At 36.3% G+C, this 20,168-nt stretch overlaps 1 protein-coding gene across 1 annotated transcript in view; it reads right to left on the bottom strand.

Moving 5' to 3' along the window:
• Positions 1–7,659: 7,659 nt before the first annotated feature.
• Positions 7,660–20,168, bottom strand: part of FGF13 (fibroblast growth factor 13) — a 77,562-nt gene continuing 65,053 nt past the window's right edge. Inside the window, exons 4-5 of the mRNA XM_032264072.1 lie at positions 11,322–11,520; positions 7,660–9,065 (exon numbers count right to left, since the gene is read on the bottom strand). Coding sequence (XP_032119963.1) covers positions 8,929–9,065; positions 11,322–11,520 — 336 coding nt within the window. The 3' untranslated portion in view covers positions 7,660–8,928. The remainder of the gene's footprint in view (positions 9,066–11,321; positions 11,521–20,168) is intronic.

Below are 20,168 nucleotides of genomic sequence, written 5' to 3' on the forward strand. Positions count from 1 at the left end.
TGTGTATATATACATATATATGTGTATATACATATATGTATATATGTATATATGTATATATACATATATATGTGTATATACATATATATGTGTATGTATATATATACATATATATGTATGTATATATATGTATGTATATATATATACAATATATATGTATATATATATACATATATATGTATATATATATACATATATATATGTGTATATATATATACATATATATATAAGATATATATATATCTTACCCTTAAAAAGAAGGAACTCCTTCCATTTACATAAACATGGATGAAATTTCAGAGTATTTTGAAATAAGTAAACTAAGTGAAATAAGCCAGATGCAAAAAGAAAAAAAATTACATGATATCATTTATATAAAAATAATTTTTAAAAGTTGAACTAATGGAAACAGAAAGTTGAATGATGGTTACCAGGGTCTAGGTGTTTAGGCAACATGGAGACATAAAAACAAAATTATTTTAATTTTTTGCCTTTATGTACCATTTAGATTTTTCATAGTAAATTTGTTACCTTAAAAAATAAAATATGCACTTTCGATGTAAAGATGTTGTTAGAACATAATTTTGCTGATTTTTTCCCTATATGATTGTACCAGTCAAACTACCCTATAACTTGAAGAACTCCTTTTTGAGCAGGCAAAATGTAGATTGTTCAATATAAGAAAAGGAGGAATTAGTAGGGCAATCTTCTATAGCCTAATATGGAAGGTTGCGAATTATACTTTGCTTATAGTACATTTTCTTTCATTTTATCTACTGAAGAGAATGATTTACTCATTACATTTCTACAAAACATAGAGAGCAACTCCATTTCAGAGACGCTCAAATAATACAGACCTAAGTGGCTCATAATATTTTTCTGGTAATGAGATGTAATGGAATGAGGCATTGCAGAAAGATTGCTCCTTTCCCAGACAGCACTTACATACCAGGGGCTCTGCTCCTTATTGTCCAGCTACACTACGCTAATTAATATTTTGGAGATACTCAGTGCTATTTCATGTGTCTTTGATGTGAAGCTCTATGTCTTCACTTGTACTATTCTGTTCTGTTTTGTTTTGTTTGACATTGAGTGTCTACACTTCCTTTTTAGCTGTTGAATTCCTACTCATCTTTTAGGACTCTACTGAAAAATTAACTCCTCTGTGAAAATGTTTAAATTTCCCTAACCAAAAATTTTTCCTCCATTGTGTTTTTTATATTACAGCATTTAGTGTAATCTAAGTGTGATGCTTGCATGTTTATCTACCACTCTAGACTGAGAGTTTGTAGAAAGAAGATCATGTGAATTCCGTTTTTAGTACAGTTAGCCTTGCAGGTGACTCCAAGGAACTTTGAAGCTCTCTTTACGGAAATTTCCCTACGAATAGGCAGCAGGACTTCTTTATTTAGTGTCCTGCCACACATACACACACACACACACACATACACACTAGCACACGCACACACACACACAATAGGATAGTGTTTGTCTTGTATATATCTGGCACTAAATATGTTGGTAAATTTTTTTTGGGGTGTATTTTGGAACGTTCTTAAGACCCATGAAAGTCAAACATTCTTCAAGCTGTTTTATTCAGCTGTTTTACATTAAGAAGAGACTTATACCTCTGGTACAATTCAGCTGTGAGCCCATCTGGTCCTGGACTTTTTTCAGTTGGTAGGCTATTAATTGCTGCCTCAACTTCAGATGTTGTCATTGGTCTATTCAGGAATTCTATTTCTTCCTGGCTTAGTCTTGGGAGGTGTAAGTGTCCAGGAATTTATTCATTTCTTCTAAATTTACTGGTTTATATGCATAGAGGTTTTTGGTGTTTGTAGTAATCTCTGACAGTAGTGTGTATTTCTGTGGGATCGGTGGTGACATCCCCTTTATTATTTTTTATTGCATCTATTTGAATCTTCTCTCTTTTCTTCTTTATTAGTCTGGCTAGCAGTCAATCTATTCTGTTGATCTTTTCAAAAAACCAGCTCCTGGATTTGTTGATTTTTTGAAGGGTTTTTTAATGTCTCTATCTCCTTCAGTTCTTCTCTGATCTTAGTTATTTCTTGTCTTTTGCTAGCTTTTGATTTGATTGACGTTGCTCCTCTAGTTTTTTTAATTGTGATGTTAGGGTGTTGATCTTTCCTCACTTCTCATGTGGGGATTTAGTGCTATAAATTTCCCTCTAAACACTGCTTTATCTTGGAACCCACCCAAATGCCCATGAATGATAGACTGGATAAAGAAAATGTGGCACATAGACACCATGGAATACTATGCAGCCATAAAAAAGGATTAGTTCATGTCCTTTGCAGGGACATGGATGAAACTGGGAACCATCATTCTCAGAAAACTGACACAAGAACAGAAAACCAAACACTGCATGTTCTCATTCATAAGTGGTTATTGAACAATGAGAACACATGGACACAGGGAGGGGACCATCACACACCGAGGCTTGTCAGGTAGGGGGCTAGGGGAGGAATAGCAAGGGGTGGAGGCATTGGGGAGGGATAGCATTAGGAGAAATACCTAATGTAGATGATGGGGCGATGGATGCAACAAACCACCCCCATGGCACGTGTATACCTATGTAACAAACCTGCAAGATCTGCACATCAGAACTTAAAGTATATATATATATACACTTTATACACACACACACACACACACACACACACACACACACACACACACACACACATATATATATATATATATATATATATATACCCAACAAAAAAAAAATACATAAAAAAACTGAAAAAAAAAAAAAGAAAGAAAAGAAGGGAACTATATTATAGCCAGACTTGAGAACTAATTCATTCTGGTTTTGAAATTTTTGAAGAAGAAAATAACACTTGGATTATAATCATCCAGTTTGTCCCAGGGTATTAGCGACAGAGAAGTTTCCATATGTGAAGAACATAAAACTGAATAGTTACTTTCAATTGGAGTTCCACTTTATTAATCCCAGTAAGGAAAGAAAAATTCTCTGTTACTCAGCCCCAGAGTATCTTTTTCTACAAAATTGACGCAGTGTCAATCCATTTATCTTTGTGTGAATGCTTTATCCCGGCCTCAGTAATGTGCTATGCAGCACTGACAGTTTTTAAGGTAATAAATATCTACTGATTCTTACTTAATCATGGTCCCATACGTTTCGTTTACTCTAATTGCTAACTTTACACAGCATTGAAAACAAATTATTAAGAGCATACACAATTATTCAGAGTACAAAATATGCAACTATGCTAACATGTTGTAGGGCAAACCTGGGTAAGACTATTTAGCATGCATAAGTGTCATAGCTGGAAGGATAGCTTCTGAAGCCAGAGAGCTGTGGATTTTGAACTTGACAGTCCCATTCTCTTGACTGAATAGACATATGATCATCCTCTCAGAGGAAGACAGAATCTCTGAGTCCTTTTGGAGGCATATCTACGTGTGTGTGTGTGTGTGTGTGTGTGTGTGAAGGTTTGTACAAAAGAGAAATAGGCAGTGTTTGTAACTAATAAAAAATGAGAAACTTTGCTGAACGCTGTGGCTCACACCTGTAATCCTAGCATATTGGGAGACCGAGGCAGGTGGATCATGAAGTCAGGAGTTCAAGACCAGCCTGGCCAAGATGGTAAAACCCCTTTCTATTAAAAATACAAAAATCAGCCAGGAGTGTTGGTGGGCGCCTGTAATCCCAGCTACTCGGGAGGCTGAGGCAGGAGAATCACTTCAACCCGGGAGGCAGAGGTTGCAGTAAGCCAAGATCGCCCCATTACTCTCTAGCCTGGGCAACAGAGCGAGACTCTCTCAAAAACAAACAAACAAACAAAAAAAAAAAGAAACAGAAATGATATTTGATTAATTACTTTACAATTCTAAAACTGAAAATCATCCACATTGTGTGTTCTAGAAAGATTTCCTGCATTATGACAGAATTGCAACTGTTACAAACCTCTTCCAGTATGCCCACATAGAAATTGGAAAATCCCCAAAATGATGCCATATATTATACTTGCCTGTATTCTTTATTGTGGTAAATGTGATGAGAAATACAAGATACTTGTACTTATGTGATATTAGCAAAAGGGTTCATTGATTTGTCATAGATTATTGTTCTCTGCACAACAAATGCAGACCAACATCTAAATAGCAACACAATGTTTAAAGATTAAAAATGCCCAGAATATGTGATGGTTCATGAAACAGTAATTTCCAAAATTCCCCTAAGCTGGGATATTTTTTTATTCTCTCTCTCTCTGTTTCCTGGAGATAAAGAGCAGTCTCAAATTAGAGACATGTTCTTTTTGAGTATACTATTACTTGTAGCATTCTCAATTTTGTGAAACCACGAGACCACATCTTTGTGGACAGAGCAACAAAAGGTATGAAAAGTTGTCTTTTTAAATATGGCTAAGAATTTGAAGGGTACTAGTTGCCTGACCTAGCTATACTTTGCCAATTGTTTTATAATTGGAAATGGCAATCTATTATACCACTGCCATATTCCTGTACAGATTTTTGTACTGGCAATTAGAATCCTGCTGTAATAAATTTCTAAAGTGCGGAAATGGCTTTGAATAGAGGTCGAAAGGATTTTCAGAAACAATATAAAAAAGTGTGGATTGTCTTGAAGAGACTGTTGTTTAAAAACTAAGCCAGTGAAGGCATATTTTAGTTTTACCCATGAATGACATCTCATCTAAATGAGGCTTCTAAGATACATTTTTATGAAATTTGTTTAAAATGGTTATCAGTTCTGATCCCACCACCCCTTATCCACAGAATAGTTGTGATCAGCTGATACAGACGAAGAGTTATTCATTTTCCCTCATATGTTCATTTGGACAATTGATGTTTGGAAAAATTAAATCCATGTAGCTGAGGTCTTTGAAAAACTCTTCAGTGAGATAGACTGGCTTAAAACTGGAACAATATACAGGTTAGGGAGGGGAGGTGTGCCACAGATCACTTCCCTCTTAATCCTTTAAGGATTCTATGGCAATGAGCATGTGCTCTTTTTGGGTACAAACAAAATTCCTGGGAGGGGGAATTGGAGCCTGTTTTGCATTCAAAACGTTGCAAATAGCCTGAAGTAAGTGGTTGTTTTCTTTTCCATATTCTATCTTAGGCTAAATACAGTGTAACAATTGAATATACATAGGGTGGAAAACTGACATAAGTGCTATGCCATAGAACAGTGGCTTTCAAATTGTGGTGTATCAGATTCAGGAGATTCCCAGGTCAAGCCTAGAACCAAAGAAGCATACAAAACATCACAGGTGATACAGGTACCCATAAAAAGCTTGACAACCACCTGTCTACTGCAATGTTAATAGACGCTCCATGAAAATACGGCTTTGTGGCCAAATAAGTTTGTCTCAGCATCTGTAAAAGTTAAACAGACTGTTTTAACATAGGACTTTTCAGTCCTATGTTAATCTGCTAATGCACACTAATCCTGAAGAGAGGAATAGTGTATGCCAGTGTGGTATAGTTTGGTTCTGTGTCCCCACCTAAATATCATTTAGAATTGTAATCCAAATGTGCTGAGGGAGGGAACTGGTGGGAGGTGATTGGATCCTCAGGGCAGTTTCCCCATGCTGTTCTCATGATAGTGAGGGAGTTCTCACGAAATCTGATTGTTTGATAAGTGTCTGGCACTTCCTCATTCTCTTCTTGCTGCCATGTGAAGAAGGTCCTTCATCTTCTGTCATAATTGTAAGTTTCCTGAGGACTCCTCAACTATGCAGAATTGCGAGTCAATTAAGCCTCTTTCCTTTATACCAGCGTGAGAACGAACTAATACCAGTGGTTCTCAAAGTCCCAAGGACCAGCAGCTTTAGCATCACCTAGAAACTTGTTAGAAATGCCAAGATTTGGGCCTACACAAGACTCATTCAATCAGAAACTCTGAAGGTGAGGTTCAGTGAACTGAGTCTTATAAGCCTTCCAAGTGATTCTGATGTGAGCTAATATCTGAGACCTAATATTATTTGATGTGTTTCCCAGAACTATTTGACTAAAGAATCTTTTTTTTTCTTTCATCAGTTCGGTGGCAAGACTAATATTTTCTGTCAGGAGGAATGCTGCTGAAGGATGTGTCTGGGGGCGTGGGGTGAGAAATGGTGTATGTGTAATGATGTTGTGTGAAAGTATTGGTATCATCACTTGTAGAAAGGTTTGAGGGCTATTTATTTACTTATACATTTATTTTAACACCACTGTCTGTTAAAAACAACTTTAAGGCAGCTCAAAAAGAATGCTGAAGGTAAAGGATTCTTCCTGTGCATTTTGACTCCTTCCTATTAATGCCAGGCATCCCTGAGACCCCACAGTGCTAATTTGCATATTATTACCAGCAGACCTACACTATTTCTGAACAACAAAAAAGCAAGACCAGCAACTGAAGTAGTCATTAACCAAACTTTAAGGTTCTTAGAGAAAGAGGGAGACAATGTACTACTTTTCCCTACTGATTGAAAATTAGTAAGACTTACTAGGGAGAGGTAGTTGAGTGAGAGTCTCCTTGTGTTTAAACCATAGTACAAAGGCTCCTGCATAAGATAGGCAGGTGACCTTACCTCATGTAGATGTGCTTTAGAACTCAGGCAGGATGAAGCAGAATGAGGAGGACTTAGGATGAAATCACAAGGTGACTAGACTGGGCTGGGGTGGGCAGGGATAGGAGCTCATGCTGAATCTGGCCCAAACATCTTAGAAATGAGGAGCCTCCCCTCCTTGAAAAAGCATGCTGTTTGGGGCCCCAGTAATTTTATTTGCAGATGCTCTGAAGAACACTAGTCAATTACATGTTATGTATTTCACAACTCTTCCCTCCATATACGGATGTTCCTTCATTTACGACGGGGGTCACATACCAATAAACCCATCTTAAGTTGAAATTACATTTAATACACCTAACCTAGCAAACATCATAGCTTAGCATAGCCTACCTTAGATGTGCTTAGAACACTTACATTAACTTACAGTTGGACAAAATCATGTACTACAAACCATATTTTGTAATAAAGTGTTGAATATCTCGTGTCATTTATTAAATACTGTACTGGAAATAAACAGCAAAATGGTTGTATGGGTGCTTGAGACATAATTTCTACTACATGCCTATTGCTTCTGTACCACATTGAAGCCCCAAAAATGTAAGTTGAACTATTATAAGCCAGAGACCATCTGTATTGACTCACAGTGTTCATTGCCAGATAATGGCAGCTTTGGGGAGCTAGAGAAAAGTCATCAGCATTAAAAAATATTTGCATTTTCCTTCAGTTCTCAAAGGTAGAAAAGACAGTAGATATTTAATCCTGCGTATTCCCTCTAGAGAGGAGAGAAATAAGCAACAGAGAGGGGAAATGACACTACAAGTGGCAGAGAAAATACAAGCACAAAGGTCTCATTTGTATAATTTGACCACTGAATGGGAATATGAAATCCACTGTACCAATCTGAAGTCCAAGTACAGTAAATAATAAAATAAACACACTTTAAAGTGTTCATGTTAATATGAATTGCTAGACTGTAGATTATCTGAGGGCAGTGACCTTATCTATATTATATACATTATACAATATTTATTCCAGTTGCTACTTCAGTTAATGGCACATAATGGATGCTTAATAAATACATGTTGAAAGATTATTCTTTGAATGAATATAAAGAGTTTATTCGGTGCGTATTTGGGTATACAACAACAAATATTAAACAACTTTTTTAAACTTTTTGTGCACAGGACAGAAAACTGCCTGTACATGCTATGTCCACTTTTGGAACACAGATTTAAACAACTGTTAATGCACAAAATCTTACATATCATGCAACTCTATGCCAAGAACCCAACTTTCTTCCATGCAACAGATATGAAGATCTAAATGGAAACCTAGCTAATTCTTAAACACTTTTCCAGTAGCAAGTATAATATATGTTGTTGAGGGAAAACCAGTCTTAATATTTCCATGTACACAATATTCATGTGCCAAATACAATGACAGAAGGACTCATACATATATATATAAGACATCTCTTATTTTAACAACACAAAAGACAACATCACAGTTCCACAGTTCCTGTCTTTACACAAGAAGCCACAACAATAGTTTAACATGATACACAAATGGAATTAAGAGAAATCTACACTTGATGATAATTTTTTAAGTTATTTTTACTGACTGGGGTTGACAGTACAACTCAATTTCTACTCACAAAGTACAGCACAATAACTTGAACCACAATGCTACAAATCTAAAAAGAAAAAAAAAAATTGGTAAAATCACAAGAACACTGTTACCTTGAGCCTGAGATGCCAATTCAGATTCAACCCTGAATTTGGTTGATTTGGATTAAGTGACACAAAAAGTCAATAGAACCATTGAATTTCAGAAATCATAAAGTTGCACTATGCCGAAGAAAATGTACACGTGAATCAAGCGTAGATAGAAAACATTAAGCCAAGAAAACAACACAGTTCACATAATTTTGTTTGCCCCGACAAAACATTTAAGCAGTTAATTTTGTTATGTTATGTTTTGTTTTGTTTATTTTTGAAGAACAACTGTGGTCTTTTAAATTTTCTTGGTGGTAGAGCAAATTTTGATCAGCATTAGTGCTGTGAAATATTTTTGGTTTGTGATCCCCGCAGTATAGGTGAGATCATGTGAAAATTTGGCAGTCCTTCTCCCCGATTTAGTTAACTGAAATGCTTGGCATTCTTTTGCACAAGCTCAATCTAAATAATGGGGCTTTAGTATGAATGATAAGAAAGTCTAATGGCAGATAGAATAGTGAACTCTGCCTATTTGTTTCGTAAATGTCACTGACAAATTTGAACTTTTGGGTGAAGGACTGCTAGAAGAATTCAACAGCACCTGGAGGTAAGGTTCTGTTACAGAGCCCTTGTTTTGCCCTCACTGGCTACGTTGATTCATTGTGGCTCATGGATTTGCCTCCGTTCAGCACGCCAGAGACACTTCTGCTCTTGGTTGGGGTCCCGCTTCCAGATCGGGAGAACTCCGTGAGATCGTGCAGTGATGGCTCCTTGTACATGGCCACTGAAAAGCACATAAAGATGGTGTAAAAGGCCTTCAATTGTTGTATTCTTGAAAATTTCTGAGAATGGTTTGTAAGTGTTTTATTCTACACACGTAAATGATAAGTATGTGAAGTAATGCATATGCTAATTAGCTTGACGTAGCTATTCCACAATGTATACATACTTCAAAATATCTTGTTGTTCATAATAGATATGTACAATTTTTATGTCAATTAAAATAATTTAATTTTTAGAAAAAAGAGAAAAAAAAATACATTAAAAAAATGGGCATACCACACTGATCCTCAACTTTTCTTTTGGTTACTACGCTACATTGCTTTCAAGGACTCAATAGAGAGTGGACTGGATCAGATTAAGCAAAGATCTAGCTTTGGTGTAGTAGTGTGTAAAGAATTTTAATGCGTAACTTCTATTACTTATGGTTATATAAGAGGATTAATAAAAAATGCATTTAATAAAGCTCTTAGAAGTTTAAATATGATCTATAGCATACTGTGCAAGGCAAATATTAAAATTTAAACATTTTAAAACACTGATTTATATCGTTCTTTAAAATGAAACACTTTAAGACTCTAAGTGATTAGATAGTTCTTGGTACAGTGAATGGTAATATTTATTATTGCTGTGTTATAAATAACCATACTAGTTTACAGTTATGGAACACTTATAACATGCTAAATACTGCTCTAAGTTCTTTGTATGCATTATCCCATTTAATCTCTGTGAGAATCTTCTAAGTACTCTTATCCATATTATACAGATGAACGTGAGGCATACACAGGTAAATAACCTGCTCAAGACCATCCATTAGTAAAAAGTGAAGTTGGGCCTTGAATCTAGGCAGTCTGGCTCCAAAAAATGTGCTGTAAAACGCAGCGCTATGCTTATTTGAATTCAGCAGTCTCTGCCTCTACTCTAAACCCCTACTCTAACCCCAGGCTAGTAACCTCTTTGAAGTCTTCCTCTGCCTTGCCTGCATTTTCTGTCTCTTCTCTACCACATCTCACTATTTCTTATATCCCCATTTTCCATAGCCTATTCTTATCCCCCACCCTTACTATTTTGCTATTAATCTGCTAATAATGATGGGAAAACTATAAACAAAAGTTGCTGAAATAATATGTTGGGCCCTTAGAGAGGACCCAAGGAGCTTTCTGGTAAGTGTTAAGTGTAGACACATTTTTAACACCTATGTTTCTGCTCAAGCAACATTTTAGTGTAATTTGGGGGTCTTGGCTGTCTTGAGTTAGCAAGTAACTTACTTCCACATGAGTAAAGTGTCACTATATGTACATGCGCTATGGAAAAATTAAAATCAGGAGAGCAAATGTTTTTGAATGTGACAAAATGCAAGTTTTTTAAAAATAAATATCTGAATATGGAACAACAATTTCACTTTTGAAGGTATGATAAAAGACTGCTTTAAATTCTTATTTCTAAGTGTTCAACATCACTAATCATCAGGGAAATGCAAATTAAAACCACAAAGAGATATCACCTTACTGCTGTAAGAATGGCCATAATTAAAATGTCAAAAAACAACAGATGTTGGCATGGATGTGGTGGAAAGGGAGCACCTTAACATTGCTGGTGAGCGTATAACTTAGAACAACCACTATGGAAAACAGTATGGAGAATTCTTAAAGAACTAAAAGTAGAACTACCATTGGATTTAGCAATCTTAATCCTGGGTATCTACTGAAAGGAAAATGAATCATTGTATGAAAAAAGACATCTGCACAGGTATGTTTATAGCAGCAAAATTCACAATTGCAAAAATATGGAACCAACTTAAGTGCCCATCAATCAATGAGTGGCTTAAAAAAATGCGGTATATATACACCATGGAATACTGCTCAGCCATAAAAAGGAATGATATGTTGTCTTTTGCAGCAGCATGGATGGAGCTGGACGCCATTATTCGAAGTGACTTAACTAAGGAATGGAAAACTAAATATTGTATGTTCTCACTTAAGTGGGATCTAAGCTATAAGGACACAAAAGCATAAACATGATATAATGGACTTTGGGGGCTTGAGTAGGGGAAAAGTTTGGGAATGGGGTAAGGGATAAAACATTACATATTGGGTACAGTGTATACTGCTCGGGTGATGAGTGCACCAAAATTTCAGCAATTACCACTAAATAACTTATCCATGTAACCAAAAACCACCTGTACCCCCAAAACTATTGAAATTAAATAAATAAGTATATTTAGTAGCATAATCCATAGTTTCCACAATATCAAATTTACCTTTTAGTGGTTTGGGCAGAAAATGAGCTGCAGGCTTGTTCTTCTTCACATGGTTGCCTTTCATGATCTCTCCTTCTTTGTTCAGACCCAGATACCACCCTCGGCCTGACTGCTGCTGACGGTATATCATTGATGAATATGTCACGTAATAATTTTCAAACACTGATTCTTTGAATTTGCACTCAGGTGTGAAAAGTTCCTGCAACAAAAGTAAATAAAAGTTCAGTGTTTATATTATAGCTATGAATTTCCTGTAGAATCATGTGGTATTGCCTTTTAGGAGGTTAAGACATGCTTTGTTAAAGCTTGTATGACTGGCGCTCTATTTTAATAGTATAAACTATCATCATTGGAAATCAGCAGACTGTATATAACATTTCCATGATGCTTTAGAAAAAGCCATAAGTGAAAGTGCTATTGATCAATGATTAGCTCTCTTTGTTATAGGTATTGGGAACATTAGAACAAGCCACATAAGTGAACTATATTGGACAAATACAAGAGCCAAGGATTGAAAAGACAATCATAAAACTGACATACGAAGCTTTGTTCCCTTCAGGATTCAATATGAGAAAATAAACATTTGGTCCTTGTACTTAATTTTCATGGATTCTTCAATTATTATACACTATGGTTGTCAATTGCCTCAGGCTGAAACCTGTGTTACAATGCTGGTTGCCTATATTTCTAAAAGAATGCTACAAAGAAAGCCTACCTTTGACTTCCAGGTAAACCAAATTGATTTTTTGGGGGTCATTGAACCTTAGCTTGAGACAGAAAGAAAAATTCCCCCCTTACCCTATTCTTGCCTTACAGTAATACTTACATGTAAATCAATACAAAAGCAAGGAATTTATAGTAATTCTACCAGCAGACATAATAGAGCAGCCCAGTGGATTCTGAACTCAGGAATGTGGTTTTCTGCCATGCATTTGGCCATCTTTACTTTAGACTGGGAGGGCTCCTGCCCTCAATAGACCATTTCAAGGAAAAAATAAATTAAAAAAAACCTTTTGTGTGTTTGAGTGTACGTGTGTGTGTCTATGTGTACAATAAGCAGCCATTCAAAATGATAATTTCAAAGCTAAATGAAATGAATAGCAGATTTGAATCTAGAAGTAAGCCATAGAGTAGCAAAGAGCCTACTTGGAGTGGAAGATTATCAGGAAAATGCTAACTGAGCTACATGTGATAGAGGCACCAATTAAACTATCAGATTTTTGCTAATTTGCTGAGATGTTATCAGGAAAAAAAATACTTGGTACTATCACCAAAAACATGTGTACAAATATTGCAAGCTTTCTGGGGCACCCGTCTTTTAAAAACAATGTCTCCATGGTTCTACCTTCCTTCACTTTCATTTTGGATACCATTCTAAGCAATACACACTAGCTGAGAAACAATATCTGAAGCACTCTAAGTCACTTCAGCAAGGAGGGGCATATTCCTCAGGCAAGGCAGCTTTTCTCTGAAATTTAAGCACTCACGCAATTTCCTTTCCTTTTTTCTGGGATTCTACAAACACTGTTTCACACAGTAATCTGCCTAATCTCCCCCCACTTCCCCAATCTGGCTCCTATAATGCACGAATTGGAGTATCTTCTGGGGTTATTTCAGCCTAGGGGCACACTTGATAGATCTTCAGAGGATTCACACAAATTCAACCTACTCAAGAAGCAATGTACTTCTAAGGCAACTGTCACATGTTAGGAACCAAAATGTTCTATTTATGGGCTGTGAAAACTCCTCTTTGTAGGATTTCTCAACATAAAGAAAGCCAAGAAAGTACAAATAAATTTGACTAGAAGTCTCCACATTTCTTTTAGTGATGAGGACAACTGCATAGAACGTTGCTGAAATTGTTTGAGAATTAAATCACTGTATGGAAAAACACATCATCATTGGAGAATGGATTTTCCTTTCATAAGGAGTCAGAAACCATTTGAATATAAATCTAGTGAACAATGCATATGATCAAGGCAAGTGATACCAATTAGCCACATAAACAATGTATGGCTAACTCCAGACTGGTAAGATGTGATCATTGCATATTCTAAGGCAGGTCCAGAAAATGGGCTGCATTTAATGCCTTATGTGAGAGCAGCATTCATTCATTCATTTAATACACATTTTCTAATGATCCATTATGTACTTGGTTGGTCCTAAATATTCATAGGCAAGTAATATGTGGCCTCAGACAGCTTATCATATATCTGTAGGCATCAAACACGTACCCAAATGGCATAGATACAATGTGTGCTACCATAACAAAAAAAGGAAGGTTTACAGGAGGTGCTGTATGAGAACAGAAAAAGCCAGACTTAAATCTGACTGAGGGACTAGGAAGGGATTCACAGAGAGGGTGTCATTTCAGCAGAGCTTTTCAATACAGAAAACAGGGAAGAATAATATTTGAAGCACAGAGCCACACTTCCTCTACTTTTCCTGTGTTCCCTGTCTTAATAATTGGAATCCACCATCCTGGCAGTTGCTCACACTTAACACTTCAGAGGATCTTTCATTTTATTCTGATGCTTTCTAGTCTATGATCCATAACCTTCACCTTCCATTCCCATTGCCACTGCTCTAGTTTGCACCTTATTACCTCTTCACTAGACTGCTGTCATATCCTCCTAACTGGTTTCTTCTCTTCAGCTGGTAGGTTTGCTTTCCTATAGCAAAGTTCCCTTCCTTGGGAAATTTTGATGATTTCACCTTACCTATAGTAAAAACAACAACTTGATGTAACATTGAAAAATTCTCTGCAATCCAGCCACTACCATGCCTTCCAGGATCATCTTCCAGTGTCATTCACCAAAGAACCATGTGTGCCTTCGTGTTTTACTGATGCCATTCATTTCCTTTGCTTAGAATGTCATTCCTTTGTTTTCCTACTGGTTTTCCTCTAATCCCTCAAGGCCTAGCTCATATATGACTGTTTCCAGAATCACATATAATCTCTCCCAATCAGAACTGATTACACCTGTTATCTGTGCTCCCATAAACTCTACCTACATCTCTAGCATGGCCCTGTGACTCATATAACTGTATGATTAGCTCCATACAGGTAGGGAACTTGTCTTACGTTTTTCCCCAATCTACCTTCCCCTCACAAAAATGACATGTTAGCACATGGCAGACCACTTGATTATTGTTTATATAATTTGAATTTAAGAGATTCTTATTTAAATATTGGAAATTCCAGGACTCAGAAGTATCAACTAGTAAAAAGTCTGCAGGGAGTTTCCTTAATACATATCAAGAAATCAGCTATATGTAAAATGAGGCTGTTACTGCATGGATAGATTCTGCAAATGTGATTTAATATCTGTTAAAAATAACATGGCACCTACAATGTCAGGAGAAAAAAACTTGACAATTGTTACAACTATTGGAAAATAGCAAGGAAGCACTCAATGAACTGAATGCTCTGTCACATCCTGGCAATTTCTTAGTCATCACCACTAAATTTGGATTCAAAAACTCAGTAGAAAGGGAGAAAAATGAGGCCAAAAAAAGAATGTTGAAGCAACTAAAGGAGTGTTCTGTTCTCTGTGTATGACACTGTCATTTTATCCAGTGTTGAGTAGGCAGAAGAGGCTTGATTTTTATCAAATGTGGAAAAATATGAGCATCCCACCCAACACAGGCAGGTCCACCAAAAGGGTACAGTTTCACTTCTATGTCTCTGCAGCGATACATGTGAATAATAGAAATTGGATTTGCCCCAACCCATGAAATCCCTGTTCAGAGGATACTAGGTAGACGTATGTCAAGAAACCAACCTACTTCGATTAATCTGGAGATGCTCAATAGTGCGCTGGAAGAAGGTATCATAGTGGTCTTGACACATGGGAAGCACTAAATGAAGGCAGCAATCACTGTGTTCTGGATTTAACAGTCACTAGATAAATGTCTGCTATTGTAATTAATGCATGAATGAGTTAAAAAGATGTCATGAATTCCCTGCATAGTCACTGAGAAATTACTTGACATGAGTATAAAAGAAAAGATGCTTTAAGTCTTACGACCTTTTACGTGTTGATTTCCCTTAAAAGTTGTTTACCACTCTTGCATATCTATGTTTTTTTCAGACAAATAACAACTTTTTAGTTCATGAAATAATCTGTCTCTAATATCTTTCCTCTGTATAATAATGTCTATTCCCCTTGAAGTTCAATATTTGTTTCTTGTCAGTAAATATTAAACTTTTTATTTAAGAAATTCATATCAGTTAGTATCATTATAGTATAATGATAGTATTTTGGGTAAGGAATGAGGAATCTACATTTAGAGAATCAGTGGATCCAGGAGCAAAATCTAATATTTCTTTTTACCAACATACTCACATGATTAAGGAAGAAATAATTATTTGAAGGTTGAAATACCACAGACAAACATCAAACATATTAAAACCTCTACACAGACTTTGAGAGGCAATTGAATAATTCATTAGTGTAACCAGCTATGTTGAATATATACAAATAACTGCAACACGTTTTCTGGGTGTGCCAGAAAACATCTTTTTCCTGGAACAAAGGCTTGGGAGCAATATACAGTAAATTGTTATTCTCTGTCATAGTCAGAAGAAGCAACAGTGTCCTGGCTTGCCCCTGTCACAGAGGGCAAAGTATGGACAGAGTGTAGTATATCTTTGGCCTCCTGGAGCTGGAGCCAGGTCACAAGAAGTGTGGGCTATGATGATGGCTTCCCTCAATGGAGCCAAGTAAGGGCCATGTCAGTCAGCAGATGGTGTGTAGCTGTATCCTCAGTAGTCATACCAAAATGATGAGATCTAAAGTATCTGTATAACATTTATGTTGTTTCAGCGTCTTAAACACATTCCCCAATACCAAAAGATACACACTAAGATTAAATGCCTTCCTGATTAAAATAAGTAATTTGGCAAACACGGGCCTTAATAACAGGATTTTCATACTTTTTTTCCACCCTGTTCTTGTATTTTCAGCTATAGTACAACTGATAGGGTGGCACTGTTTCATTTGCGTCTGCATCTCAGCAGGATGGGAGGCTTTGAGGATTGCCATGCAGACTGTAAATGTTTCCCTTTAACACATTTCTCTCAAAAACATATTTTTTTTTACATGGGCTGTACTGATTCCCTTAGATCCAGAGAGAGAGAGAGCAACAGAGTCTACTGAAGTTGTCCATACATAAAATGGCAACACTAAGTCCTCAGTCTGGCGAACAAAGCCTGTGATGGCAGTTGCCAAGTGCACACATCCTGGTGTAGATTAATGTTTCTCAATATATTTTGTTTAATTCACATGTAACATTTGTTAAAGCAAGAACCACAGAACATAGAAAGAAAAACAGTTTATAGATATTAAGAGCAGCATTTAAAGAATGTTTGAAAATGAACCTGGAAGCACATAGTTTCCTCTTTTCAGTAGGTTCTTTAAACCTATTTTCTATAAACCTTTCTCTTCTATGTTCCCACCTGTCTCTTCTTCGCCTCTCTTCCAGTCACATTTTCAGTAGCCTGATCATCCAATTAATTGAACAATTACTGCCAATAGCAAGGGTCACTCTTCTAATTCTGAGTCATGTTCTGATGATAATTATTTTTCCAGATTTAAAGTTAGGTTATTTAAGCAGGTCTGACTTGCGTGCATCAATTATTCCTGGCCTAATGAAATTAATATGCAGATTAAAATTAGATTCTGTTGAAAAAACTTGAAAAAACAGAATCTTAAAACATAAATTGTGCCCATGAGGGTGACAATGTAACTACCTATATTCTCTATACAGGCTTGCCCTCCACCAGTTATTTCAAAATCCAGGACTAATCATTATATTTAGGGTTTTGATGTTCTCTCCCAGTTCATTTGATGTGAATGATCTTCATTATTACTGAGATCAAAGCATGAGAAGGGAAAGATTGAGAAAGAGGGAATCAATACCCAGTGCACTGTAGCTAAGCATAATTACTAATTCATGATAAACAGAATATGGATTGCTCACTCAAATATCCACTGGACTATTAGATACTTGAGGGCAGCTCCTAACATAAGGTCTGGAATACATTAAATTATCAATGCATACCTAGTGAAATAAATAAATTAAAAATAGAATATATGAAGAAACTTTGGAAGCTCCCTTGTATAAATCCAAAAAAGGGTTAAATGTGGCACTACATTTTCCAATGAATAGAGGACTATTTTAAAGTAGAGACAGACAAGTCAAACTTGTCTGTGAGGGCAGAAAATGTAGGTGATTCTCAAAGGAGAAAAATGGCCTACAGATAAATTCGATTTAAATACTGGAAAGGATGAGAAAAAGGGAAGGAGGGGAGGTAGGGGAAGAGGGGGAGAGAGTGAGGGAGGAAAGCAGGGAGGGCGGGAGAGACAGAAGGAGGAAGAGAATAGAGAATAACAAAAGAAAAACAATACTTAAGCAAAAATAAAAAGAACTCTAATAATTCAGACATAGGCAAGAAACTTATACTCTTGTTCTTTATGTCTGCAAATAATTAAATGTTGCAGTTATATTCTACTAGCCTGATTTTTGTAAAATGGTGAAAAAAATCTACCAGTTCTGCTGATCTTACTGGTTGTTGTATGAGGTTGCAATGAGATGATCTATGGTGAAAGAAGCTCTGAAAATTGTAAAGCTCCATAAACATGAAATGTGGGCTTGCTTTGATAATACGGGCCCAGAAATCAAGCCCAAATAAATAAATTCACTTTTCAAGATTCTTTTTCACTATGGGATCAATTCACCAAAAAAAGGGCCTGACTATATGTGTTTTATTAACATGGAAGAATATAAATTCTGTCAAAAATTAGGACTGCACATGAATTACACTTTGTGTTCAGCACTCTCCTCCAAGCTTGGTTCTCAGAGAACTGTTTTGCCTCCTTTCATTTTTCATTTCTGTCTGCAATACACTGAAATGGCTGCAGTAATCCAAGCTACAGCACTAAAGAAATGCACTGCTTAAAAAGGGCTTCATGAAATACCATGCCACAAAATGACTTAAAAATACACATGTTAATTAGCAACCATTTGTAAAGAAATGCAAATTAGAATTAAGAGTGTGCACATTGGGACTATTTTTTTCTCATATGGTTACACTGAATTCTTGGTAGCATTTCTAGATTCTTAGATATTTCATAAGATATTTTAATTTACCATATGTTGACCCCACAAAATACGTCAGCATAGTGTTGCTTTTTCTCCTTAGTTCTTCATAAACAAAAATAAGAAAAATATTCAGGAAACTGTCAACCAATGGCCTGTTGGGAACAGAACTAGGACTCAGATATGACCATATTTCAGCCCCAGAGTTCATTTAGTCCTCTATATGGAATTGTTCTGGATTTTCAGATATTTCTGTAAAGCAATGTCATACAATGGATTATCCAGGTTGTCAAATCTTCCAAAACATATTTGTTTTATAAAACACACTGAAATAAGCTAGAAGTTAAAGAATGAGAGCAAACAAATACAATACATCCCTTCCAGAGGCTAAATGGGTTGTTTTTGTCAAGATATAAAAATTACATTATCCAAATGCCTCACTCCTGCAAGACTGTTCAGCAAATACATTTTGACATGGAAGTAACTTGTTCAGACTCATAACAAAGAAGAGAGATAGGCCATATGTCTTCAAGATTGTGTGACTGGCCCAAGACTGTGTTAGTCTGACCCTAACTTCCCCAAAGAATACAGATTGTTTAGCCAATCCAATTAGGTGACAGAGGGTGTACTTCATATTACATAAAATTATGTGCCAGAGAGACTGTGTGAACTGCTGCATATTTTAAAACTTATTAGGGGATCTCATTGTTTAACAGAAATCTGTGGAAACGTTTTTTCAAGTGAAGAACACTTCTCTAAGGTGAATAACCCCTGAATAATTGCCTACAAACCTGCTTATTATATGTATTAATTCAGTATATTGTTTTTTTTTAATGGCAGGGCTGATCCATGTGCTTTGAAAGGTGAATCAAATGTCAAATATGATTTCTAAAAATAAAGCTTCTAGTCTTTTAGCCAGTGCTGGAATTAATTTGTGCCCATTGGATACAGTCTTTCTATCATGAAGCTTTCTAATTTGTGGCAGTCCTCTTTGCTGTATTGACTTCAGAGTGGGATCTAAATCCAGTTGCAAGAATATGAGTTCTGAAGTACATGTTATCAGGAGAACAAGCTTAGTAGGTTGTGTCTTTTTAAATAGCTGTTGCAAGCACTTGACTAAAAATTCAAAGCTTAGGAGTTCTGTAAAATTTTCCCAGAGATCCAACCAACTGTCATGCACAAGACAAAGGTCCTTTTCTCCTACATGAATTGGACAGCTCTGGCAAGGTCTATTAAAAATAAAATGATACCAGGGTGGGTGCATATAATATTCTAGTACCTCAGGAATTTTTTTTTTTTTTTTTTTTTGAGATGGAGGCTTGTTCTGTTGCCCAGGCTGAAGTGCAATGTCGCAATCTTGGCTCACTGCAACCTCCATCCCCCAGGTTCAAGGGATTCTCCCATCTCAGCCTCTCAGGTAGCTGGGATTACAGGTATGTGCCACCATGCCCGGCTAATTTTTGTATTTTTAGTAGAGACAGGGTTTTGTGATGTTGACCAGACTGTTCCCGAACTCCTGACCTCAGGAGATCTGCCTGTCTCAGTCTCCCAAAGTGATGGGATTACAGGTGTGAGCCACCGCACCTTCCAAAAAATTTTTGAGAATCATAATTTTTACTCACATTGGATAGCAGGTCTGTTACATTTGGTAGGGTTTGTCTCTGAAGGAAAGTGTCACAATAATCAGGAGTCTGCTTCTTCAAAAACTTTGAAAGGAGATTTTCTTGAACAAGTAGAAAAGTA

This window comes from Sapajus apella, unplaced genomic scaffold, assembly GCF_009761245.1.
Source record: "Sapajus apella isolate SASKATOON/1434 unplaced genomic scaffold, GSC_monkey_1.0 scaffold141, whole genome shotgun sequence".
NCBI lineage: Eukaryota > Metazoa > Chordata > Mammalia > Primates > Cebidae > Sapajus > Sapajus apella.